Source organism: Verticillium nonalfalfae (genome assembly GCF_003724135.2).
Source record: "Verticillium nonalfalfae strain VnAa140/NRRL 66861 chromosome Unknown scaffold_92, whole genome shotgun sequence".
Taxonomy (NCBI): Eukaryota; Fungi; Ascomycota; class Sordariomycetes; order Glomerellales; family Plectosphaerellaceae; genus Verticillium; species Verticillium nonalfalfae.
In genome coordinates this window covers 1-25,206 of record NW_021167317.1, presented here as the reverse complement: position 1 = coordinate 25,206, position 25,206 = coordinate 1, and the positions used below count along the sequence as shown (strand labels likewise).

The window sequence follows — 25,206 nt, the reverse complement described above, 5'->3', positions numbered from 1 at the left end:
ATCTTGGCACCTTCAGCCTGGATCTGGCCCCACGGCCTCACCTTAGCTTCATCTCACCCGCGTCGGCACACCTAGAACTTGCCCCCATACTGCTGCTGCACAGCACGTCATCGGCTACGCTGCATACCTACTTCCACGGCCCGGCAAGCAATGAGCGGGCGTACCCGGAACGGGACGCGCATCCAGCTACCGGCCCAGGCCGAACGGAGACCTCTCCTCGGGCGCCATCGGACAACAGACACTGATCTGCTCTACAGTTGCACCGCCAACAGCCTGCACAGCCACCTGCCCGTCTACACGAACATCCATCGCATACGCAGGGATATCATATCCATCGTCGAGGACTATCTCAGTCTCGAGCAGCTGCGTGATGTCAGGATCAACATCGCCGTCGTTCGACCCCTGGTGGACAAGTTGTACGAACTAGACGACATTTCCATCGTCTACTGTCTGCTGGTCAATCGGGCCCAGTTCTTGTATGAGCAGTCTCACTTGAACAACCGCCACAATGTCAATTTCAGCCGGGCGACGCTCGCCGAGCTCGTGGCGACGAGGATTTTGAGACGTTTTAGTGAGGACAATGAGGGCGCCGACGGCTTGCTCCTGTTGTCCAACATTCTGGTGGCCGGGTTTGAGCCCTTTCAGAACGCCCCGGAGGAGGTACGTGAAGAGGCCCAGGCAGCTTCCGACACGACCTATAACCGGACACTGCCTTCCTTGGAGATTGCCATCCTCACCGAAAGCAAGTACTTCCTGAGCTCGACGCCTTGTCAAAAAGTGTAGGTGATGATCTGGGGCTATGGACTGAGGTCCGGCTGGCCCTATCTAGGCAATGCCGATGCTGATTCTTTGCAGTGTGGATGCTATTTACGAAGGGAGAATCATGTACACGCCATCAAGCTACATCGACATCATCCCTGACCACTACAAACACAAGCCAATCTCGCTCTACAACCCTCGTGAAGGCCCCATGCTGAATCAGTATCGCCTCATGGTACCGAGGACCAGGAACATCCTTGACGTACTCTCCTTCTTGATTCTCCTCTCATTATACCTCCTCGTCATGGCAGAACGCAGCCCGGAACACTTTGGGTATCTGGAGGCCTGCTTTGCTATTTATGCGTTTGGTTGGTCTCTTGACCAATTCGCGACTATTCTCGAGCATGGATGGTGTGTTGCTTCTCGCTTTGTCCTTAGAAGAGACGTGACCCTAACGATGTGGCAGGCACGTGTACACGCAGAATCTGTGGTCCTTTCTAGATGTTACGTTTATCGGTATCTACGCCGTGTACGCTTTTCTACGCATTGATGGTGCATGGGTGGATGACCTGGTGCCCAAGCAGCAGGCCCTCGACGTCCTCGCCATGGCGGCGCCGGTCCTTGTACCGCGACTGGCTTTCAACCTGCTCTCGGACAACATTGTCGTCTTGTCGCTTCGCTCCATGATGGCTGACTTCTTCCTGCTGACATTGCTGTCCGCCTGGTGCTTTGGTGGCTTCTTGCTGTCGCTGCTCTGGCTTGGGGAGGGCAAGCATCCTCCTGTGTGAGTTTTCACTTTGGCAGTGTCTTTTTCCTCTGTTTGAGTTTGCCCTGACTTGAAGCAGCGATATCAGCAAGTGGATGCTCTGGATCTGGTTTGGTCTCGACGGTTCAGGCATAGAAAAGTCGGTGCACTTTCATTGGCTGCTCGGACCTGTCTTGATGGTCGCTTTTGCCTTCCTCGGAAACACACTCTTCCTGACCATTCTGGTGTCCATGCTTTCGAACACGTTCAGCAAGATTGTGGCCAACGCTACAGCGGAGATTCAGTTCCGTCGCGCAGTGCTGACACTTGAAGGCGTCAAGAGCGACGCCGTCTTCTCATACCAGCCGCCGTTCAACATCTTGGCCGTCTTCCTATTGCTGCCTCTCAAATTCGTCGTCAGCCCTCGCTGGTTCCACAAGATCCACGTGGCCAGCGTGCGAACTGTCAACCTGCCGCTTCTGCTCATCATTGCCATCGCAGAGCGGCGTGTCCTGTGGCCGGCAGAGACGTCGAAGAAGGAAGCGGCAAATCACCTGATTCCGAGGCTTAAACAGTGGTTCTGGGTCAACTGGCGCATCACGGCGCACCGTGACATTCGCGCCGTGTTTGACCTGCCGCCACCTGAATCTGTCGAGGACGACATTGCCGTGGATGACGAGCTGACGCACCACCTCATCCGTCGCCAGTTCACGCGGCAGCAGACAAGCGACTCTATCCCCCAGAAAGGTCTCAACAGGCGGGACTCAATGTTCCCGGGAGTGACGCCGAGGTTGCGCGGGTCGTTCACGGGGAGCGAGGACATGCACGACGTCAACAGCCGGCTCGAGTCGGTTGAGGCTGCAACGGCGAGGATCGAGAGCATGCTGGCGCAGCTGTGCGGAAACCAAAGCGACAATTCCGAGTCCAATCTAGGCATGGGCGAGGCCAGCACTTTGCAGGATGCGGACTCGGGGGACGGCGATGAGGATATTGATTAGGTGGGCTTCTGCTGTGATGCTGTGATGCTGTGTTGGCCAGTGAATCTTTGAGTTTTTAGGAATAGGAAGCAACGACGCATTGGCGAATTGGTGCTTGCCGGAATTGCATCTGGACAACACACGGACGTGTCTAGTTATTGCTGCTCTCACTGGTTGGCAGGCAGGAGCTGTTTTGTCTTCACCCTGGTGGGGATCCAACTTGTTCTTTACACAACGCATCTAAGATCAGGCTCGAACAGGCCACCCAGAAATCAAGAAACATATCCTCCTGGACAGACTAACAAGAGAAACTCCGATCAAACCGAGTTTTACCTACGAACAGAATTTGACCAAGCTGGCTGCTACGACCGACGACCAGACCATTGACATCCCGCCTAATATATCTGAAAATCCCATGTGCGAGGTCAGCCTCCATCAGAACACGCACTGCAAGTGCCGCTGGGGCGAGATCGCCATTCCTTGTGCGCCGGGCATGGGCTTCAGCACGTGTGGACAGATCGGCAGCGGTTTGGCGCGCCGGACACCGACCTGGCAGTCGAGCGCGTACCGACTGTGTCCGGAACACGGCTGGCAAGGCTTATATGATCGGAACCAGGTGCGCATGATCGCAAGTGTGCGGAGGGGGGTCAAGCTGGGGTCGGGCCCGAATCGGCAGGACACAGGATGGGAGTTGCCTTGTGCCGTGATGTAGGCGCAGGCGATGCCTTCTTCCCGCAGACCGCCGAACTTCCCAGAACGCCAAGAACCACATGATTCTGATGCTTGGCTGAAGATTTATATATCATGGTCTTGTGGCTCTTTTCACTCTACAGAATGGGCTGAAAATGGCATCGGCGCTCGCGTGACTCCCTAGCTGCTAGTTGCGCCGTGGCATGTTTGTAGCGAGTGAGGGTGACCATGGATGAATAGATGATATGAATGAAGAGCTTTCAAGTCTCCGTCCCTTAGAGTCTCAGTTGCGAATTGTCTGGCTTAACATGGTACAGGTTGACAAGGTGCTGTGTCATGCAAGTTGTTGGTGGTCGTTTACGACAGCTCAACACCAAAGGTCCCACATCTCCTCACCTGAAAATCTCAAGCTCACGACTTGACCTCTCACGACTTCATAGACAACGAATCAGCACCTCATACACGCGAAACTTCCTCATCCGAGTCGTTCACAATCCAAATAGCGCGCAAAAGCGCAGTATTAGAATAAGCAAACGGCCAAAATGCTTCCGACACCAGATACGTCCCATGTTCCCTACAGCCGTGTGTACGAGCCCTCGGAAGATTCGTACCTTTTTCTCGACACTCTTTCCAGCGCCACCGAGACATCATTCCTCCAGCGTCGCTTCGCCGGTTCACCGCCTCACGTGCTCGAAGTCGGCCCAGGCTCAGGCGTCGTCATCGGCTTCGTAGCCGCCCAAGCACAGCACATCTTCGGAACCCACGCCATCCTCACATCGGCCATCGACCTCAACGCCTTTGCGTGCCGCGCCACCAACGCGACGGTCCTGCGCGCCGTCGCCGACAACCCCGTCACCGCCGCCCCTGCCTGGCTCGGCACCTCCATGGGCGACTTGACCGCGCCCTTGCGCGACGCGTCGGTCGACGTCCTCCTCTTCAACCCGCCCTATGTCCCGTCCGAGGCGCTGCCTGTGCCGCCGCCGCCGCCTGTCGGAAAGGCGGGCGAGGGGAGTGAGGTGCTGACCTCCGTGACGGATCGCACGCCGACGTACGATGAGGACTCGTACCTCCTCGCCCTGTCGTATGCCGGTGGCAAGGACGGCATGCAGACGACCGACAGGCTCATCGATGCGCTGCCGAGGGTCCTCTCAGCGAGGGGCTGCGCTTACGTGCTTCTGTGTGCCCAGAATAGGCCCGAGGAGGTCAAGGCGAGGATACGGGGGCTTGGTGACGAATGGAGAGTTGACAAGGTCGGCGACAGCGGGAAGCAGGCGGGGTGGGAGAAGCTGCAGATTATCAGGGCATGGAGGGAAGCGCGCGCGACGGGGGCGTGAGGAGACAGCTCTTGTGACGCTATCTGGTACATGATCATAGTCATGACTGCCACATGGGCCACTCCAGCACCATTCTCTAGACAGTGTTCTCAACCTTGAGCAAAATTGGCCTCGTCACTCTATAACATGCAAACCGTTCATTGGAGTCTCGTTAAGTCCGGGCCGGGAGAGCGGATCATGAGGCATAAGATGTGCCAAGGACAAAGAGAATCGCCTCACATGCTGTTGATATCCAGAAAGCGGTCGCCGCAGCGGCGGCAGATGTAGTATTGAGTCTCGTCGTTGTGGTTCTCTCCCAAACGCCAAAACAAGCATCCCAGTAGCGTCCCTTAGCAGTTGTGCCTTTTTCTTCTGCCTGGCCTACGCCGAGAGTTTGGCGGCAAGGTCCCTCCATAGAAGCTTGCGCGCCGTGACCGCGTTCCGTCTTACGAAGCCGCCGACGCTACGCGCGGGTGGCACATCCCAGGCCGACGTCAGGTCCGCCCTCACCGCCTCTGTGAAGCCATGCCACGAGCGCCCACGGCTGCCAGCGCACCCATCACGATCCAAATACCCGAGTCGCGACAGCGGCGGCCCCCTCCGTCGCCAGCCCTTCTTCATCGCCTCAGCCGCGTCCCCTGCCGCGTCCCCTTCCGCGTCCCCTACCCCGGGGCCCGCCACGAGGACCGCCGCGGCCGCCCCTGTCGGTCTCCTTCCTCGCCTTGTTCTTCGGCTTGGGCGCGTCGTCGACGAGCAGCGTGTCGAGCGGCAGCGAGTCGGGCAGGATAAAGTATCGAATCGTCGAGCCGCGAATGTTCATCGTATCGAGCGCAACGGGGTCCTGGCCCTTGGTCGTCATCTTGACTATGCGGAGAGCCGTGTTCATCTGCGGCGAGACGGAGGAGATGGTGCCGTTGACGATGGTGCCATTCTTGAGCTCGATCGTGACCGTCTCGTTGGCACACTTCATCAGGAACCTAACAGAGACCACACCTGGTCAGCCTTTCATCTGCATATTCTGCCAGCGGCGGCTCGGGCATCATCGCAAGCTCTGGTTCAGAGCAAGGCGGGGGAGGGGAGGGGAGGGAAGAAGTGGTGGTTCCTGCTGTGAGCGAAAGCTGGGGATGGACATACCTGACGAGCTTCATGGTGCCTTTAGGTCAGGATCAATTGCCTGGGTGTATGCGTTGTGGCTGTTGCCTTGCTTGATGGGGCGCGACGTCTCGAATATTGGACGTTGTCGCGGCTGGCGGTGTTGCGAGGCAGGAATAGTGCACCGAAGCAGCAGCAGCAGCAGCGCCAGCCTCAAGCCGTCAAGCCGCTAACCAGGGACGACCCCAAAAGGCTAGGTGGGTGGGGCATGTTCATAAATCACGTGATGCGAACCTCGCCATGAATGTTGAGGCAGGTACCTGACCTGGAGAAATTTTGACATGACATCGAAAGGGAAAAAGAGAAACCTTGGCTACGTTTTTCCAAAGGTCGTCAGATTCTTCCGAATCTTCCGTGTAGCGCATTGGGATACGCTCCCAGGCGCGTTGCGGCCGTCTCCACGGACACAAGAACACACCTCGCCTCACAAGCACGGCATTCATTCATCTCCCAAACAAGGCGCATAGATACCTTTGCGTATTGTTAATATAGTGCCCAAAATTCCACTATTCTCCTAGCCATGATGTGTGCTTGCTCAAACCTTCTTCCGGGCCTTTTCTACACGCGCGAGCTCCTTATCAATCCTCTTGAAGCTCCAGCTCTGCCAGAACGAGGGATCTGAAGTATGTTGTTAGTCAATGGACAAGCTGCACGCAGCTAGCCCCAAAATGAGGTGGTGGTGAACTAACAGAGGAAGGGCCTCAGGTCTAGCATGTTCGGTTAGCATGTAGAACAGTCTTCATAATGAGGCAACGTACCGAATCGGTTATCATCGGGCGAGTAGTCATTACTATAGTCCTAGTCAGTGTTCTACGCCACCATGAAGGTTCGGTACATTGTTCCTACCAGTGCACTGGAACAAGTTAGCTTGCAAGAAACCACCAAAAGTTGAACTGATAAAACTTACAGGCTGGTGTGAGGGTGGTAGCCTTGTGACGCGTGATCGCACTATTCTCTAGTTAGCAGTTCTTCGCGGAACAGACCTGGTCGCCTTCTGCGCGGCAAGGGGCTTCAACTCAGTTGCGGAGGGTAACATACTAGTGCACGAAGAAGAATTTGACCTTCTGCGCAATTTCTGCGGGCTCAAGCATGGGATTTTCATCCTCGGGACCCTTTTCTCGGTCCTTGCCCCAAACATGGACGAGGTGCTGCCACATGGAAAGCGGTCCCATCTTCCTCTCTTTGCGGAGGCGGCCTAGGTTCATTCTGTCAGCATTCACTAACCTGTCGGTGGTCTCATGAATGCCATACCAAAAACGGTCAATTCAGCGTATGACATTCCCATGTCCGCTTCGTCTGACTGGACGTAGTCCTCGGTCACGGGCTCTAGTTCAGCAGTAGGCGTCGCAGTCAGGAACTCTTCGAGGCACGGCATTTCAAATTGAACCTGGGCCCACGCAATGAAGCGTTTTAGGTCCGCCTTGTCGATGGATCCGATAGGGTTGATGTCCGCGGACGAGCAATCGTACTTGGTGAGGTAACCTCTCAGTGCTGTACCATCATCAGTCCTGCTTAAACAGTTCGACGCCGATAAAGAGAGAGTGATGCGTACCCTCGCCAACATTGGCACTTCCAAGGACAAGCAGGCCGCCTCCACCCGCCAGCTTGCGTGTTGTCGGAAGGATCTGGGCGAACTCGTAGGCAGTCTGGTACGACACCGTCAGATGAGATACCCGTCAAGTTTTCAACCAGGTGTCTGTCATACCACCATCCGCGTGCGTGCTTGAATGTTCTGCAGCATCAAATTTTCTGATTCAGTTCCACCCTCCACCTTAAATTTCGCGTCAAAGCCGAGCGAAGACTTGACAAGATCCTTCTGCGCTTGGTAGACGGAGTCAATGTCCAGGTTGATGTGATAACTGCCCATGGCCTGGGAGAGATCCTTCGCTCGCTGGCGCGTCTCATGAGAGCTTTGCTTCGACATTCCCATGTAGATCGTGTGGAGAACACGGTTGCACAGTTCCTGGGGCGTCTTCGGTAGGGGAGCGTCGCCAAACATGCGCTTGACTGTAGCGATGACCGTCTGGTTGTCATCCGTGATTGCAGAGATGACGAGCCGACACATCGAGAAGACAGACACAGCTGGTAGCAAGTCTTAGTGGGGTCCAGAGGGAGCTCAGCGTAGAGAACCACTCACTTGTGGCACATGAGTCCAGGCCGCCTGAAAGAGGAGCAAGACTAAGGAATGTCGTCAGACGCGGTGGGAGGGAACTTATCGATCCGATGAAACTTACTATCCCGCGGACTTGCTCCGGGCCAGGTAATCCCAAAGGTAACAACCGGCGCACTTGAAATTTCGTCAGCATTCACGGATACGAATTCGGCCGAAAAGGGTTCACGCACGAGAGCAACTTCTTCCTCAACCGAATGGAACCTCGCTTCCCGAGTCAGGGTCGGCCGGCGGTAGAGGTCCATATCATCCTCGTCTGGGCTCATCTCGAAAGAGGTCTGAATCCTATGATACTTCTGGGTGCTTCGCGCTGCCTGTAGCGCTCGAGACATGCTCGAACGATAGGCTCGGACTTCCTCAAGATCAACGGTTGCAGTAACGACGTCCACATCATTGAGTGAAAACTGAGGGCTTTGCGCGAGCACCTCTCCGTTACAGAAGATCATGGCGCAGCCGTCAAAATACAATCTCTCGCCGTCGCCACCTATGAAACCCGTCAGCCTAACATTTGAGGTGTTGTATCGCAGACATGAGGCGTGACAGAACAGCTCGGGAGCGTGCCTGCATCTGACCCAGTATCAAAGTAGTTCCACGCAGGCTAAGATAAATACCTTGGACGTTTGAGTACACATATACACCTCCGCACTTGCGAGTGGCTTCTCCAATGAGCTTAAGTCGCACATCGAGCTTCTGGAGGCTGAAATGGCTGGCCGAGCTGTTGGTGATAATCTCCACGCCATCCAGGGTCATCGGGATATCTGAGGAAGACTGTCAACAAGCTGTACGCAAACGACATCCTGAAATGCTCACGTGGTGCCTGAGGGGACCACATCTCCTCGCAGGTCTCCGCGCCAAAGCAGCTGTCGGGTGTGCTGACGACGCAATCGCCAAAGGGCACATGCGTGGCCCCCTGGAGCTTCTGCAAGCTCTTCGGCAGGTGAAACTCTTCCCACTCTGTCTGTCGAAGCCACGGGGTGAAGTAGCGCATCTCGCGGTAATCTAGCCTGTTAGCATGGAATTCGTCTGGTCACCGGCGATGCGGTAGAAGGGCAGACTAACTGCCGTCATTTGCCAAATCTGTTTTCAAGTTAGCCGTTGTTCACGTCATTGCTGAAAAAATCAAGGCAAGTTCATCGCAAGGGAAGGTCGATATCATGCCGTTGCCATACTTACGCATCTTAGGGCGGATGAAGAGGATCTTGCCATCAAGACATACTACCCTACAATTGTAGTTCACATTGCGGTGAGTAACGGGAAGACCGATATCCAGGAGAATTCCATGACAATCCTCATCTGATAGAATCCGAACCAACATCTCCATACAGTGAAGATAGAGATCTGGCTCTAAGAAGTGGTCATTGCAAGAGTAGCCTGATATCTCTAGCTCCTGCAGTCAAGGGTCAGGCGCCTGTGCAGAAACATGTAGACCTCGTACGCCGGCTGGGCGAGGAATGAAGTGTCACGCACCGGTCCGACGCGGAGTCTTGCTCCGGAAGCTTTCGCTTGACGGATTGAGTTGATAATCCTCTCGGTGTTACCCTGTCATGAGCAAGTAAGCTGGACGCGCCTCAAACCACATTTCCAGAGGGCAGTACCTCAAAATCTAGCGCCCATTGTCTCAGCGAGCAAGCGGCGACGGTTACGAGACGGCCCATGGCGGAAGACCTTCGTGTCAAGCGACTCTTTGGAATGAACTGGACGATTGGCACTCAGGACGAGTCACCGAGGTCTGTGGCGCCGCAATCGGATCCCTGGCAGAGAAGGTGGTTTGATAGGTCTGTTAGGTCCGTCAATTGAAGCTAGAAGTTCAATTCAGAGACTGCAGCAGTAAGTATGCGGAACTTTGAATAGCTCGAAATGAAGCGGGCGAACCTTGAATCTCAAAATGTTGTTGATGACCGTCAAGGTGGACGGGTGAATCACCGCATTAGTCACCTTGACTTCTCCATCACGCCCCACAGTGCCACATCAGCTGGCTGGTGACACACATCAATCTCATCAACCTCGCTTCATTTGATCTCAGAGTCAAGGCTACTACCACATAGGCGTCTCATCTTGATTCGAATGTAGTTCCGATAAGAAATATCAATTTGCGACCCAATTGTTACTTTGGGGTCTATCTATCCACTATCTCTCCCGGAAAATACATACATGGACGTGGAGGTTTGATACAAGGAACCGCCACTGACACACAATGATCTGACCATACTGCAGCTTCAACACACCATATTAAACCTCGTCCTCACTTGGCCCCAGCTCGGAAGCTCCCACTCGTTCATCGCCATCTTCACGTCGGAGCTAGCCACCTCTACACACAGTCCTCTCACTTGCCGCGCATCAACCACAGTGCTATTGTGCCCGACGATCCGGAACTGGAGATTGTCCTGGAGGAACTTTGTCACCTCAGTTTGATCAAGCCGTCCCAGGAACCTCTGATCGACCGCCTTGAGCAAAGCTTTGGTCAATGGCACCGTGCCTGAAATGTGATTCTCGGCTCCCATACGTGGCATAGCGAAGACACCCATTGTTCCAACAAGATTCGACGACGCTTTCCAGGAGACCACGTCCTGAGGGACTGAACCCAAGAAGAAGAGGACGGAGAAAGATCCGTTTAATGCCCCGTTGATGACGCGAACGTTGGCAAGCCATTCGGTGTACGCTCCCCGTTCCAGCTCGAGCGGGGGCACGCGTGGCTCTGCTTTGGGAGACAGATCCGGGATACGATTCGTGATAGCGTTGGTGACTTTCGCATGCCATTGGAGCCAGTTTGTACCTCTGTTCGGAGAAACGTGCCGATCCATGCGCTTCTGTTTTCGGGCCAACATGGAGGGACTGGACGAGCCGTATAGGCGGTTTATGGCCAAGCTCACACGGGCGCGGTCGTCCATATCCACCCCTGAGATCCCTGCCGTGCTGAGACTTGATGTTTCGGCGTAGGTGTACCCAAAATCTTGTGTGTATCGTGCCATGTCTGAGTTCCAGAATTGACCATCGACGTTGGCCAGAAATGGCGTGAGGCTGGACGAGCTGTTCTGCATCAAGCCTCGCGCCATGGTGTAAGTTGGGACTGTAGTGTTCTGCTCCGTCACCCATGATCGTGGATTCAATACTTGCCACATGGCAAAAATCCGATCCACCATGGTGTGATGGAGGAAGAAAACGGGATCAAAGGCCGAGTATTGAAGGTAGAACAAGTGACCCCCATGCCCAACCTCGATGTGTATCTCGTCATGTAAGGACTCGAGCGAGTCAAATTGCGACGAGTCAGTCCATTCACCCCAGCGTTTATTGCTGAATGGACCGTAGTCGCGATAGTTGGAGAAGAGGTTGAAGAGCCGTTCTTGCAAGTTTGGGAGCGCGCGATCAACGGCTTGCGCGGACTGAGTGTTATTCGACGTGTTTCCTACGGGGGATCTTTTCGTCTCAGTCCATTGGGGAAACTAGAAAATCTGTCAGAGCTTCTGGTCTTGTTAGGAAACACCCCAATTGCTTACATCCCCCCAGCCGAAGACTTCAGGGTCCAGGGGTCGAAATTGGTAGCTGAAGAGGGGATTGGCAATTAGTTGTTCGCCATTGGGACCGTATACAGATAGAGCTTCTCGTCGGAACTCGGGTATATAAGCACTTTCACCAGGATCTGGGGTCACAGCCCAGTCCCAGTACGGAATGCGAAAGTCTGAGGCTGCCGCTTCGTATGCTGCTCTCTCGATGGGGTCCTTGAACCATGATGCAATCAGTTGAACGAGATGGAAGAGAACTTGCTGTTCTATGATTAGCAGAGATTCGCATCATGTGCCAGATCATATCATGGCAGGGTGTACCAATATGCCTCAGGTAACATACTTCGTACAGGGCTAGATAAGGGCGATGCCAGGTGGGGAAAAGAATAGACATATGGGCACAGTAGCCGTGACTGGCACCGTCAGTCACGCCCTCGACGCCATTCCACGGGACAAACGGGACTCCATGAATGCCTGAACCAACGCCGGGGTGAGTTGATGGTAATCTATGAGGGAGCGTGGAAGATTCACCTGTAATTTGGTACCATGAGAGCTCCTCATCCTGGTCGGTGTGCTGCATCATACTCAGAGCGAGAATGTAGAGATTCCATTTGCGGGAATTCTGTTTCAATTCCCGAATCTCTGGACGAACAGGTATGCTGCTGTTCACCGCTGGGAGGCCGGAGACCACGATTGGCTGTTCATTTTGCCGTTTTACCAAAGGACCTACGTCAAACCCGTAGCCATAGGGGCCAAGAATGCCTCTCGAGGCTGGAACAGCCAGGGCAAAGGAACAAAGCGTGGTTGCCTGAATAAGAACACGCAGAAGCATGGCGTTTAAGATTGAGGAGCCCTATTTTCTGGTAAAAGTCGAAAGAAAGTGGCCGGATAGCGCAAGTGATGACCAGGGTAGGGTTGGGGAGCTTTTGAGCTGTCGCAACCCCGCGTCAGATGAAGGCCAAGTCTGTGCAGAATTCGACAAAGATAACCGTCCTTGGGACGCAGAAAAATGTCGGGCGGTATCGCGTCGATGCCGTGGTCTCATTCAGGCAGGCGGCGGCTGCGTGCTCAATGTATCAAGCCGTTCAGGGGTAGGGGGTAACCAGGGCGAGTCGTCTGCAGAATGAGAACGGATCGTAAGACACAAGATCCAAGATAACCAAAACTTAATCTGTTCTTTAAGGGGAAGTCTCAGGGTCAAATATCACCAAGAGCTGTCACGCTTGCCCTTGCCGGTGTATCGGTGCTTACAGTTGAAAACCTGGGCGGCCTCTTACGATGGAGGTGGCGACGCGCGTCTGCTCCGAGATCTAGCCGGATGCGCGAAGCAGAAGAATGGATGTAGCTCATGGGAAGAGGAAGGATCCCAGGCGATAGAAGGCCGAGGAGGTGGAAGGTATGTTCCGAAAGCATTTGCTTCATCTGGTGAGTTCTTTCCCCCGAATGTCGCCAATCTCACCGTTGCTCCTGTGCAAACAGAAATAAGAGAAGTCTCAGTCAGATCTCCGACTACCAGCAGGTCAAGTACCTCTCTCTGGCTGTAAGAAAAAACCAGGAGAAAGAAGTCTTCACGCACCCTTTGCCGTTGCTCCTGATTTGTACCCTCCCCAGTCTGCCCAACGTTTTCCATATTGATGCCCCCATACTGACCACCTGAGTCGACTTTCACGAGAGCCTTATCAGAGTCAGGGCAAAGAGATACAAAGCATCAACTTTGAGTTCCCTTGCTACTTGATGACCATTCTGCCTATCGCTGCGAGCACTTGCCTGCGTTGGCTTTGTGTGCCAGAGGCAAATGATTACGTAGCTGTTGTATCATCCACACACGCAGATAAGCCTGTTTGAATTCTTTCCAACCACCAACACAAAGACCTTGAGGGATTGTCTCATCAATCAACGTTCGGTAACCTACAGATCTTGCGTCGCCCTTCGCACCCAACCAAGCCTCATCCTGAGAGGTCAAGTCTTGCCTACACGGCTACCTGCGTCCCGATATGCAATAAATCTACGCTGCCCCTCCTTCTCCACATCGGTACACTGGTAGCACGAGATGGTTCGTCAAGCCATTCATCCTCTTACCTTTTAAGATTTGCGTCCGAGTTGGTCTGCCTAGTCTGACCGCACACAGATCTGAGCATTGCAAAGCAGCAAAGCAGCCACTTGCTGCGAGACACAGTAGCAAGTGACTTTCTTTCCATTCCGTTGTCGTGAAAAAAGATATATTGATACAAAGTCAAAAGTCGTTCAAACCCCATTGTTACGCCTTGCCCAAAACGCCATCCAATGCCTTCATCGGTTTCAGCGCCCCCTTCCTCGGCGCATCCCGTTGGTCCACGCGGTACTTGAGCTTGACGCCCATGGCCGCCAGCTCGACGTCGAGGTACTTGAGCGCGCCCGGCACGACTACAACGGTCGTGTTGTCGCCGCCCACCCACTGGTTGCCCTGACCGTCCTCCCAAATCTCGCCTTCGATGCTGTCGCCCTCGAGGTCGGTCTCGTCGAGCCGTTTGGCGCAGCTGCGACACCGCACCGTGCTGATCTGCTTCTTCTTACCGACGAACGGCGACACGGTTGGTTGCACCGAGAGGAACGAGCCACACGACCGACAAATCCAGGACTTGGTGTAATCCGAGCAGTTGAGCAGACGGTCCTGCAGGAGGAACGCTGTGCCGTGCGCCAGCAGGGCGTCGCGCTCCATCTCACCGACACGGATACCACCACCCTTCTTCCTGCCCTTGATAGGCTGCCCGGTGGTCGGCACCACGGGACCCGTCGTTCGCACCTGGTACTTGTCGTTGACCATGTGACGCAGTCGCTGGTAGTACACGACACCAATATAAATGTCGGCCGAAAGCTCTTCTCCTGTGATGCCCGAGTACATGGGCTCGTTGCCGTGGTAGTTGTAGCCCGCCTTCATCAGCTGATGCCCAAAGTAGTCGGCCGCCGTGTTCTCCTCGTTAAACTTGAACGGCGTCGAGTCCTGTGCCAGGCCGTGTAGCGCGCCCGCCTTGCCCGCAAGCGACTCCACGAACATGCCGATAGTCATGCGCGAGGGGAAAGCGTGCGGGTTGATAATGGTGTCAGGCTGCATGCCAGATTCAGTGAAGGGCATGTCCGTGGCAGGCCACTTTTGCGAGGCGACACCCTTTTGTCCGTGACGAGAAGAGAACTTGTCACCGATGACGGGGGCACGAGGAACGCGGAGCTTGATCGATACAGTCTGCGCCGGCTCATTGCCGTTCTCGCTGCCGATGATGCGCACCTCCTCAATGAACGCCTGTTCCGACTCCTTGTACTTCTCGTATTGCGTCTGGCCGTCGAGGTTGGTCAGATTGCCGTTGAAGTCTGCCGTGACGGTGTGATAGGCGCAAAGAATATCTCCCTCCTGGACCATGCGGCCGACGTACGGAAGCCCGTCTTCGTCGAGCATGCTGCGGTACTCGCCCTTGACGAAGCTGTTGGGGGCGAAACCGAACAGCTTGGTGACTTGCTTGGCAGTACGACTTCTTGAGTCATCTTTGAGTGAAACCTTTTTCACCTTGTAGATGGTACCGTGTCCGAATCCGCGCTCGTGTGAAGACTTGTTCAAAATCATGGCGTCGTCCATGTCGTAGCCGGTGTACGAAATGACGGCAACAACCGAGTTCATTCCGTTGGGGAAATTGTCAAAGCCGTACTCATTATGCAGTGGCGACCTGACAACAGGCGTCTGTCCGGTCTGGATGCGGTAGAGCTTGTTGTCAGTTCGGTGTGCCAGAGCCGTCGCCGGTGTGCCCATCGTCTGCTTGCCCATCTGGCACTGGTACATGTTTCGAGGAGATTGGTTAAAGTCGGAGAAGGGTGTCATGTTGGCCAGGATGGACAACATATTGGTCGGGTCAAATTCGACGTGCGTGGACTCGCCGGAGATGATCTCCTTTTCCACGACGGCGATGGACATGTACGGCTGCTCATGGGGCCCGACATAATCTTGTTTCTGGAGGGGGAGGTATTTGACAGGCCTGACCATGCGGGCCGCCTTGGATGCAATGTACAGGCCGGGGTAGGAGCCTCCGTTGGAAGGAGGCACGTAGCCGATCTCGAGCTCCAAGGGTACGCCGTGTGTACCCTCGACCTTCCAGTACCGCAGCGTGTCGGCGATGCGAATAGACTCCTGGGGCGTGGAGAAGCCCAGCACGCGACCGTCGAGCATGACAACAACACTCTCGTCGGTGGCGGCACTGGACGTGCTCACGGCTCCCATTTCAGCTACCAAGGCAGGTAGAGTTGATGTGTCAACGGGATCCGTCATGATTCTACACTTGTGGGCAAGATGATTCAGCAGACCGCAAGGAGAACCATCGGGGGTGTGCACTGGACACAAGAAACCCCAAGATTCGGGCAGAAGCTTTCGGACCGTTGTGGTCTTGAGTTCCGCGAAGAAAGCACCACGATGAATCATCCGGAAGTGACTGATGAAACGCAGGAAGTTGAGCTTCTCGGCCACAACGGTGTAGCCGGCAGTCTGCTGGAGATCGAGACCAGACGGGCTGGTGAGGTTACCGGTCGACATGAAGTATTCGAGGCCAGAGCCAAGGCTCTCGTTCGCGAGTCGGAAGATGGTGGCAGGGAAATCCTTTTGGAAATCCTGAGAAGTAAACGTCTTGGCGGGGAATTTCCTGTGGTAATCACGCAGCGATGCGCGGACAGCCGTGGAGAGGAATTCGTCGAGGCGCTCCTTCAAGATCATGCCGTAGAGGAAGCCGCCGAGAAGAACCTCCTGGTTCTGGATGGCATCAGGGTTGTCCACCGAGCACTCGCCAGCAACGAGTGCATACAACTTGCGGATCATGAACAGCAGCATCTTAAATTTGTCGCTGTCTTGTTGTTCCGTGACATCGACATTTCCTAGATGTACGAGCACGATCCTTTTCAAGAACTCGGTACCAACATCGTAGTGGGACATAGTATCGGGAACGCCCAAGACAACGCGGAACTTTTCGCCAAGATACGCTCGAGTCTCTGTCTTTGTGTAGAGGCCGTAGCTGGTGTAGGTACGCAACAAGAGCTCGACGCGGTCGGTCAGAAATGTGTTCTGGGCAGACTTGGAGCCCTTGGAACCAATCAAACCCTCAAAGATTTCGCGGTCGTTCGTCTCGACGAGGGCCTTGAGGATCATCATGACTGGAACGAGGTATTCGTTTTTCCGCCAGGAAAAGCGGAAGGTCATGTTTCCGTCGGTAAGATAGTGCAAGACGTTTGTTTGAGAAGTTTCGTCGGGCCTAACTGAGCGAAGAATGATGCCGTGGGGGCTGTAGCCGGCGCCACGGTTGGCGAAGCTGGGTCGGTAGATGGCCATTGGGAAGTTTCGTCGGTTGACCTGGAGCAGTCGAATGATCTTCTCGATACCGTTGACGATGAAGTAGCCGCCTAGTTCTTCGGACTCTTCTTTCCTCTTCACCAGCAGATCGGGCGAGTTGCCCTCGAGATGACACCGGTTTGACTGTGAGAGGGTGAGTTAGTGCGCTCTGGAGAAAGAGAGAGCGTAGACCCGTGATTTGGCTTACATTGACCATGATGGGCATCTGCCCCAGATCGCGTGTGAACTCCTTGGCATCTCCATCATTGATGCGGAACTCGAAGGTGGCAGAGAGCTTGCCACGATAGGTGACGTGCCGTTCTCTGCACTCGGCAGGGAAGATCTCCCGGGTTTTGGCGTACTTGTTGGAAGGCGGCAGTTGTGACTTTTGAAGGCTCACGCCCTTGTAGCGGATGGTCAATTTATTCCTCTGGCCTTGGGGCGTCCGATCGTCGCCGTCGAGAAATGTCTTGGTGCCAATGTCGGCCAGGCCGTGATCGAGCAAACTCGGCTTGCCATCGTTGCGGAACAGGGCATTGAAGGACTCGATGTGTGGGCTCACGGCTGCCTGGAGCGCAGGATAGGCAGTGTGATCCTTGGGAGGGTTTTTGAAAAGATTTTCTCGCCGCAGCGTATTGTATTCATGGTCCCATTTCGTGTTGGTGGCGGAGGGAGCCATGGTGCCTGATCCGGGTCGGGGGGATGATTGGAAGGCGGGCAGATGGTGATAAAAGGCGGCGCAAAGACTCTAAGCAGCGCCCCAAGTTGGCATTGAGTGCATGCGCAAATGCTGTCGTCGCAGTTGGGCAGCGCGATCAGCAAATCGTGAGCCAAAAGCCTTGCTTGGTGGGTGTCTAGACAGATGCTCGAATGGCGAGCAGTAGACTGCACGATGAATTCAAATCGGCTCGGGAGCTCTCTACGATAAGACAGTGGAAAAAAAAAATTGATGGCGGGGAGTGATTCTACCAAATGGTTGGACGGATAAGAGACGGGAAGCTGTCGATGGCCCCACCGTGAATGTTCTGATAACGATAGACCCGCTGCCGCCTGTAACATGCCGTACATTGGTACCATTTCCGGCAGGCTGGGCCTCTGACAGGTTCTGAAGTGGACGGAGCATCCACCTGCCTGATCCCATGCTCATAGAGCCGTCTTTATCCTCGAGCATGAGAGGCACATCAAATAATAGAAGACATTCGAAGGATGGGCCTGTTTAGGAACACTCATTTCAACGCAGCTTAGACACACCATACCGCATGCATATTATATTGGTTCACTTGGCAATCGAGATTCGACCGTCATGGTTGCCAAGAAGCAAAATTGTGCACACACTTGAACTAAGGTAGCCTTCATCTCAGGGTGGCTAACATGGTGGGGAGCAGCTTGGATCTGGAGATCTGTGTCATTAACTCCTTGTCTCACAAGAGACCGAAGTGGACCGTTTTTGCTTGCAGGCTCAAACACACATGAGCTCCCGGTACGCCCGATCTCATGGTCTGAGTTGGCGTATTGGCCCATTGCATCAAGTTCGCCGTCGCTGAAGTGATGAAGCTGTCGGCCGACTCGGTGGCTGGATAGGTCGCATACCCGGTCCGCCCCATCTAGACATCCCACCATGGTTGAGGCCACGCGCACTAACGCCGCCCGTTGCCGACCAGGACGGAAAGCAGTGAGGCATGCTGCGTGACCTGCAGCTTGACCCCAACCGGCCGACACAAACACACGCGCGCGCTCACACACACACACACACACACACACACACACACGTAACCATTTTGGTTGCCAGCCTGCTGCGCAAGCCCCCTCGCAGGCTGCGACTCCTGGTGTTCGCTGTACATTTCTGTCCCAGTGCCTCAGCATGCAGTCACCTCGACGTATCATATTCATGTTGAGGCGCCCTGCAGACACGTTGAAAGACAGGTAGGGTGGCACCCTTACTACCTCACCTTGTTACGTGCCTACGTACCAAGGTAGCGAGGCTACACCTTAAGCTGGCGGCTCATTTGGGGGGCCTGAGGCCTCGGGCCTTGGCCTCTGCAGAAACCGGCCGGCCTCTCGACGGTTCCTGACGGCCCAATACAAAGACCGTCATTAAACAGTTGGCGGCCTCTTTACCTTGCGACTCGACTCGATTTCGTCGCGCAGGGGGTGGAGGAAGACTGTGCTGGGCGCGTATGAATGCATGTTGGTGAAGCTAGCCGCTCTGACCATCACGGGGCCAGACCACAAAGAAGTCATGTAAAGCGTACCTAGAAGCCTGGTCAAGGACGTCACTGGAACAAGCGCTGTCTCCATTTATTACTCCGTCCTCCTGCCCGTCCCGCCTCGGGCCGTGGGGTCCAGGAGCCGTTCACTACTAAACCATACCCATGAAGCCAGGCTAGGTGCCTTAGCTACTGCGGTCTGTCCTACTTAGCTACCTTACCCAAGCAGCCCAAGCTACCTACCTAGGTACGGTACCTACCAAACCTAGGTACCCACCCACCCACCTCACCTTATTACCTTACCTACCTACCTACCTACCTACCTTGCCTTACCCGACCTCAACCTCCACCGTCAAAAGCTTACCCATCTCCTCATCACACTCTCGGACAACATTCCTCAGAAGCTTGCTAGGCCTCCATCCCCGCAAATACTCGACGACGTACAGACATTTTTGAGCGACCACTGCCTGCCGTGTGGCCCGACCATCGGCCTCAAATTGCCTGTCACTCCATCGTTGAGCACTGTTCACCACATAGTGCGCACCGCCGGACACTGGGCACTGACGTGGTGACCCCGGCACGAATACTTGAGTCGAGCGTTGATTGCCATCATCGCATCTCCTCGTACAGCGCACACCTACGAGTCTTCAAAAGGGCGTACTCGGGAACTTGCGTTGCTCGGCTTCTCAAGCGCCTCGGTCTGATCGTGACTCTGATTCTGATTCTGCTCCTGCTCCTGCTCCTGCATCTGCAGCTGCCGTTGCTTGCTACTCCACATCTCATCGGCAGGAGGACACGAATGAGACCCTGGTCATCACCGCTACAGGGCGTTCGTCAGACTGCAAGGCTTTGAGCAGTCGCGTCGCATTGCTGCCGAACCTGCCTCCGACCTCTGCGATTGCCTCTACGTCCCGCTGGACTACCGTCATTACATCAACGCGGCCCAGCACAACTTGTGCTTCCTCTGTGGCTCCTGGTTCCTGCGCAGGTTGGCCCATACGTTCGGTTCGTTGCGGGTGGGGGCTTCGTGCGTCTTCATCTGAGCGTCACCTTGACTTCTGATCTACCCGTTGCCGCCGATTCTACTCTGTCGCTTGCAACTGCGTCAGGCGCGAACCAACACTCTCCACCTCTCACACGACCAAAATTCACACCCCTCCGGCGCCATTCCGTGCAGGCTGCGACCGCTGACCAGCTGTGACGGTCATACAGAGATACTCGCTCCCTTGCCGCCTACTCACTTCATCAACATCAACGCAGGCTTGCTCTGCGCGGAGAGCCTTCCGATCTTCACCTTAATACCCCACCCCCGCTGCCCCTCCCTTCACCGTCTATCCTGGTTGCGCCGAACATCACGCGGCACCCGATACAGCAGCCTCGCCATTTTGTCTTGTACCTCTTTGACCTTGTTACCCTTTTTTTTTTTTTTTTTTGCTAGCACAATCTTCGTTACAATGGCAGGCTTGTTCCGAAGGATGTATGATTGGTTGCTCAGGACGTTTTGGTGCGTTGATTTTTCCTTCCTGGAGCGTCTGTCGCGGCCAGCAACGCGCAATCTCGGTATTCGCTGACCAGGTATGCAGGGCAACGGAAATGGATGTGACCATGATCGGACTGCAAGCAGCAGGCAAGACGTCTCTGCTGCGTGTCCTTGCTGTGAGTATATTTCGCGACGCACCTTTGCCGCACCTGTTTCTTGCTAACGCGCCTTGGTCAGGGCGGCGAATTCACGATCGAGTAGGCACCCCTCCCTCCTTCTGCTATTTGCGATCTCTCAACCCTTAGCAAGCCCCAAGCCGTCGATACAGGCCCCCTTATTCGGTTGACGGTCCCGGACAGCGATGAACTCGGCTAACTGTCAACTTGTGTAGCTCGATCCCGACGGTCGGATTCAATATGAAGCGTGTGCAACGGGGACACGTCACGCTCAAATGCTGGGATATTGGTGGACAACCCCGTTTTCGGACCATGTGGGAGAGGTACTGCCGAGGAGTGAACGCCATCGTTTTCATCGTCGACATTGCCGATGTAGATCTGCTTCAGCAGGCCCGGGACGAACTCCATGCGCTCATGGAGCAGAACTCCTTGAAAGGCATCCCCCTCCTCGTACTGGGCAACAAATCTGATCTGCCGAATAAGCTGTCCGTTGATGAGCTCATCGATGCTTTGGACCTCAAGACGATCGGTCACCGCGAAGTCTGCTGTTACGGCATCAGCGCCAAGGAGGAGACAAACTTGGATGCTGTCATTCAATGGCTCATGAAGTGGGCCAACAGGTGAAATCGTATGCTGCGTGATGCCTTTTGGGCGACCGGCGGCTGCTGGCAGTGCGGGAGCTCATTCGCACAGCAGGCTTCAAGCCGGCACGCGTTGGATGCCTGTTTCGGTTTGCTGAGTAGTCTGCCTGGTGTGTAATGGCTCAAGACGTCAGGGATACGTGGAGAGTCGGCAAATTTCGCAGTTCATGAAAGATTTTTTTACGATTCTTCCGCCATGAACAAAGAGAAGGCCTTCATCTCAACACGATGTACGTTTGGAAAGACTGCATAACCACTCAGTCTTTGACGGTTGGGTACAACAGTCTCGAAGGAGGAGAAAGCGTTGTGAAGCCTTTGTCGGAAGAAGAGCGGGGCAGACTAGGCTCATGATGTCTCCTCGTTACCGCGAGGTGTTTCATTTTGGCCAGTGACGGGCAATGCGACATTGCGTAAGGCAGCGAGGCAACACGGCCAATTGGAACTGGGCGGCGGACCAGCATACGTTAACGATGGATGACGACGATGATACGAACTTTCCAATTATTCAGATGAGAAAATATGACCACCGTGAGCATAAGAGTCACCCTGTAGCCAGTTCTCGTGTGCGATGGTGGGTGGGCAATCCTGGTAGCTTTGACGCGCACCACGAAGTCAGTCGGAGGTGGGTTGACAGGCTGGGCGCTTCCATGATCAGAAGGGCCAGGCGTGGTGTCCATATGCTCCCAGTATGAGATGAGCTATGGCGCGCACTGCTGCTGTGCCCATTTGATCTTCTTGGGAGGAGACTGGCCGGTGTTCCGAGCGGTATGAGAGAAAGCACGGTGACTTTTGGGGGGAGAAGCTTGGGGGGAAAACATTTAAAAAGAAAGAAAAAAAAAACAGAAAAGATCTCGAGACAGGTAGCTCAACCTCGAATGGGGGACTATACTCACGATTTATTAGCGAGGCGAGGCCGGCTGCTGCGTGCTCTGTTCGACTTGCCAGCGCATCGTGCATATGAAGAGCCCTCTCAGCGAGCACCGGATTGGTTGCTGCGCGTGCGAGGTACGATGCCGCTGATCACGGCGGCACGACAACTGGCACATACTTGGCGCGACAGGAGGCCAGCCAGGGCCAGAAATGGGCGGATCAGCACATCAGATAGCCGACTTCCCCCTCTTCGGACAAAGGATACCTACTCACTCCTGGCTGACTGGACGAAATGGTGGGACCACTGGTTTTTTCATTCGAGTCAACGGCGACGGAGAGAGGTATTGACAGAGCTGATCTGACAGAGAGAGGCACAGTCGCGGGCGATCCCGAAATGCTCATACGTACAGCATGGCGCGTGCCGATGTGCTTCGCGGTAGTGCGCCGTCAGCTGATCTACCGTGCATGCAGAATCTCACATCTACTTCGGAACTCTATATCATGAGAGTTGATTCATTCTCCAACGCATTTTCTTCCACCTCCCACGTACAAACCAGAGTTAGCCAAAGTCATGGAACATGGGATTAGGTATGGTGCCTACCCATGAGGTACGAAGGCGCAGGCAGGCAGGTACGTAGGCACCTGCCTCGCTCGGCTGTTCAAAGGCAGAACGCTCCAATCAGGCTAGGAGGACCCCGCAACCACACGACCACGGCGTTCATGGTCCACCCAAGCCCCTACCGCACAGGAGCTTCGTTGTCGGCCCAGACCTGAACGCGCCCTTCGACTACTTGTCTCCGGCCGGCGCCTTACATCAACGCGCCCTCTCAGCAAAGGGGGGCTTTTTCGCATGAAACCCCACCCTTTCGAGCCCTCAGATTCAGCTCCGCCATGTCCAGACACGTGGTGTGTGACAGCCAGTGGGCCATCTTCAAACGCTGGACAAGATCACCACTGACGAGTATCCCATATTGGTCAACTCGTTGTTCACCGAACAAGGCATCGTTGTCCAGAGCAATGTCTACCACGAAGCCTACGAATGCCGCTGCTCCTGCCAGTACCTGGCTGGGTCACAAGGGGGCAGCAGGCTTTGACTTGAGAAGTGAGCCTGACAGCGTCCAATGATGACACAACGGCGCTGATATCGCAAACAGGTGATACCATGACAACACCCACGCCGGCTATGCTCGAAGCCATCAGGGTCGGCTCCCTGTTTGACGACGTGTTCGAGGAGGATACGACAACGATCGACCTCGAGACCCACGTTGCTGCCCTCGCGGGCAAGGAGGCTGGATTGTTGGTCCTCTCTGGGACGATGGGCAACCAGCTGGCGCTCCGGTCTCTGCTCACTCAGCCTCCACACAGCGTCTTGAGCGATCACCGCTCTCACATTATCCAATATGAGGCGGGCGGGTGTGTTTCTACTCATGCGCGACGACAACTATTCCATGTCGTACTAACCGTGTACGCAGCGTGTCATCCTTAACGGGTGCCTTTGTTCAGGCCGTCGTGCCGCGGAACGGCATACATCTCACGCTCGAGGATGTCATGGACAGCGTTTGCATCGACGACGATGTGCACTCGTGCCCCACCAGGGTCATCAGTCTCGAGAACACGCTCAACGGAATGATCATGCCCCTGGAAGAGGCCAGGCGGATTTCAACCTTTGCGCGAGAACACGATATTAAGATGCATCTCGACGGCGCACGGCTTTGGGAGGCCACCGCATCCGGCGCTGGCAGCCTCGCTGACTACTGCTCTCTCTTCGACACGATCAGCCTCTGCTTCTCCAAGGGCCTGGGCGCCCCCATCGGCAGCATCCTCGTGGGGCCGACAAAAACCATCAAGCACGCGCGCTGGGTGCGCAAGTCCATCGGCGGTGGCCTCCGTCAGTCGGGCGTCGTGGCGGCGCCGGCGCGGATCGCCGTGGACCAGACGTTCGGCACGGGGCCCAACGGCGAGGGCGGCCTGCTGACGACGTCGCACGATGTGGCGAGGAAGGTTGAGGCACTCTGGACGGGACTCGGCGGCAAATTACTTCACCCAGTGCACACCAACATGGTCTGGCTTGATCTGACAGCGGCGGGATGTTCCGCTGCCACGTTTGTGCAATACGGGAAGGATGTCGGCCTGAAGCTCGGCAGCGGACGAATCGTGGTCCACTATCAGATTGCGCAGAACCAGGACCTCGTGCTCCCCAAGCTGGAGGAGGTGTTCCAGAGGACGCTGGCGGGGGACAAGACTGGGGCTGAGGCGAAACAACAGACAGGACGGGCGAGCATGTATACTGTCCAGTAAGCACATCAGGCTGCCAACCTATCCACAATTCAAATACTCAAGGACGCAATGTAGAGTTGCCAATCAATGAACAAGAGTACACGAGCAAAGAAGTATTTGTCCCACGCTGGCAGCAGATAAACCATGGAACACGCCGAAAATAAGATCACGCATGTAAGGACGTGATAAAAGAAACCACACTTGTTAATGGTAAACTTACTTTGAACCACTATACTATGCTTTACATCGGCTCAGAACTAATCAAGTTGACGTACCTTTAAGTATATGACCAATTATACAGTAAGTAGAATCTCAGACTGTTTAATTGAGATGCAAGGTGTTGAGGGAGTTCTGAAGTTAGTGTCTGTCTAGATGATACCTGTATTCGTCGGATTGGGCGGATTTGGCGTGCGGCTTCATGTGTCACCCGCTTGACACGGTCAAAGAGCGCTGTTGCAATGTGGCATACCGTAGAGCGCGGGGCGCCAAGACGTCCAAGGGCACTTCTGAACAGCCACTGACATAAGTATTCGCCTACTTTTCTGGGGCTGCTGCTGTTGTTGATCGATCGTCACTCGGTGCCCAGTGACTGGATGTGCTAGCTACCTGATTGTGAATGCCCACTTCTCCGAACGCGGGACTGTTCCGCCCAGGCATTATCTTCAAGCAGTGGCCACTCTTCATTTTCGTTTCACATTACTGCATGCGCCACCACCGCCATGTACTCGTGTCTACCGGACAGCCCAGATGGCTTTCTGAGGCTCGATTTGTGGCTGTTTGAGTGATGGAGTGGCACTGGGTGAGAAGTAGGCCTACGGAAGACTGCAGGCCGAACTGGCTCAAAACCCCAAATTTCAAAAAATCGATAACTAGGCCCACCCCCTCTTCAAGACCTTAAATAGTCTATCCTA

The 25,206-nt window shown here is 54.9% G+C and overlaps 7 protein-coding genes across 7 annotated transcripts; 4 read left to right on the top strand and 3 right to left on the bottom strand.

Moving 5' to 3' along the window:
• Positions 1 to 150: 150 nt before the first annotated feature.
• D7B24_009358 (uncharacterized protein) lies at positions 151 to 3,193 on the top strand (the record flags this gene model as incomplete). Its single annotated transcript, XM_028643433.1, has 5 exons — positions 151 to 779; positions 856 to 1,170; positions 1,226 to 1,543; positions 1,605 to 2,399; positions 2,779 to 3,193. 5 exons carry the CDS (start codon positions 151 to 153, stop codon positions 3,191 to 3,193), a joined length of 2,472 nt encoding a protein of 823 aa, XP_028492978.1.
• Positions 3,194 to 3,713: 520 nt separating this feature from the next.
• Positions 3,714 to 4,505, top strand: MTQ2 (S-adenosylmethionine-dependent methyltransferase; the record flags this gene model as incomplete). The annotated part of the gene is made up of 1 exon (XM_028643432.1): positions 3,714 to 4,505. The coding sequence occupies one exon, from the start codon at positions 3,714 to 3,716 to the stop codon at positions 4,503 to 4,505; it is 792 nt and encodes a 263-aa protein (XP_028492977.1).
• Positions 4,506 to 5,109: 604 nt separating this feature from the next.
• On the bottom strand, positions 5,110 to 5,632 carry SMD1 (mRNA splicing protein smd1; the record flags this gene model as incomplete). Its single annotated transcript, XM_028643431.1, has 2 exons — positions 5,110 to 5,461; positions 5,619 to 5,632. The coding sequence occupies 2 exons, from the start codon at positions 5,630 to 5,632 to the stop codon at positions 5,110 to 5,112; spliced, it is 366 nt and encodes a 121-aa protein (XP_028492976.1).
• A 539-nt stretch (positions 5,633 to 6,171) lies between these two features.
• On the bottom strand, positions 6,172 to 12,138 carry QNS1 (glutamine-dependent NAD(+) synthetase; the record flags this gene model as incomplete). The annotated part of the gene is made up of 20 exons (XM_028643430.1): positions 6,172 to 6,254; positions 6,326 to 6,343; positions 6,395 to 6,426; positions 6,483 to 6,489; positions 6,544 to 6,584; positions 6,675 to 6,831; positions 6,888 to 7,127; positions 7,189 to 7,282; positions 7,342 to 7,718; positions 7,774 to 7,814; positions 7,871 to 7,923; positions 7,980 to 8,290; positions 8,418 to 8,564; positions 8,617 to 8,805; positions 8,866 to 8,883; positions 8,980 to 9,004; positions 9,274 to 9,345; positions 10,134 to 11,246; positions 11,301 to 11,567; positions 11,650 to 12,138. The coding sequence occupies 20 exons, from the start codon at positions 12,136 to 12,138 to the stop codon at positions 6,172 to 6,174; spliced, it is 3,774 nt and encodes a 1,257-aa protein (XP_028492975.1).
• A 1,425-nt stretch (positions 12,139 to 13,563) lies between these two features.
• Positions 13,564 to 17,323, bottom strand: ACR2 (DNA-directed RNA polymerase I subunit RPA2; the record flags this gene model as incomplete). The annotated part of the gene is made up of 2 exons (XM_028643429.1): positions 13,564 to 16,788; positions 16,853 to 17,323. The coding sequence occupies 2 exons, from the start codon at positions 17,321 to 17,323 to the stop codon at positions 13,564 to 13,566; spliced, it is 3,696 nt and encodes a 1,231-aa protein (XP_028492974.1).
• A 2,982-nt stretch (positions 17,324 to 20,305) lies between these two features.
• D7B24_009353 (uncharacterized protein) lies at positions 20,306 to 21,131 on the top strand (the record flags this gene model as incomplete). Its single annotated transcript, XM_028643428.1, has 4 exons — positions 20,306 to 20,355; positions 20,435 to 20,507; positions 20,569 to 20,588; positions 20,723 to 21,131. 4 exons carry the CDS (start codon positions 20,306 to 20,308, stop codon positions 21,129 to 21,131), a joined length of 552 nt encoding a protein of 183 aa, XP_028492973.1.
• Positions 21,132 to 23,035: 1,904 nt separating this feature from the next.
• On the top strand, positions 23,036 to 24,316 carry D7B24_009352 (uncharacterized protein; the record flags this gene model as incomplete). The annotated part of the gene is made up of 3 exons (XM_028643427.1): positions 23,036 to 23,120; positions 23,173 to 23,431; positions 23,491 to 24,316. The coding sequence occupies 3 exons, from the start codon at positions 23,036 to 23,038 to the stop codon at positions 24,314 to 24,316; spliced, it is 1,170 nt and encodes a 389-aa protein (XP_028492972.1).
• Positions 24,317 to 25,206: the final 890 nt, after the last annotated feature.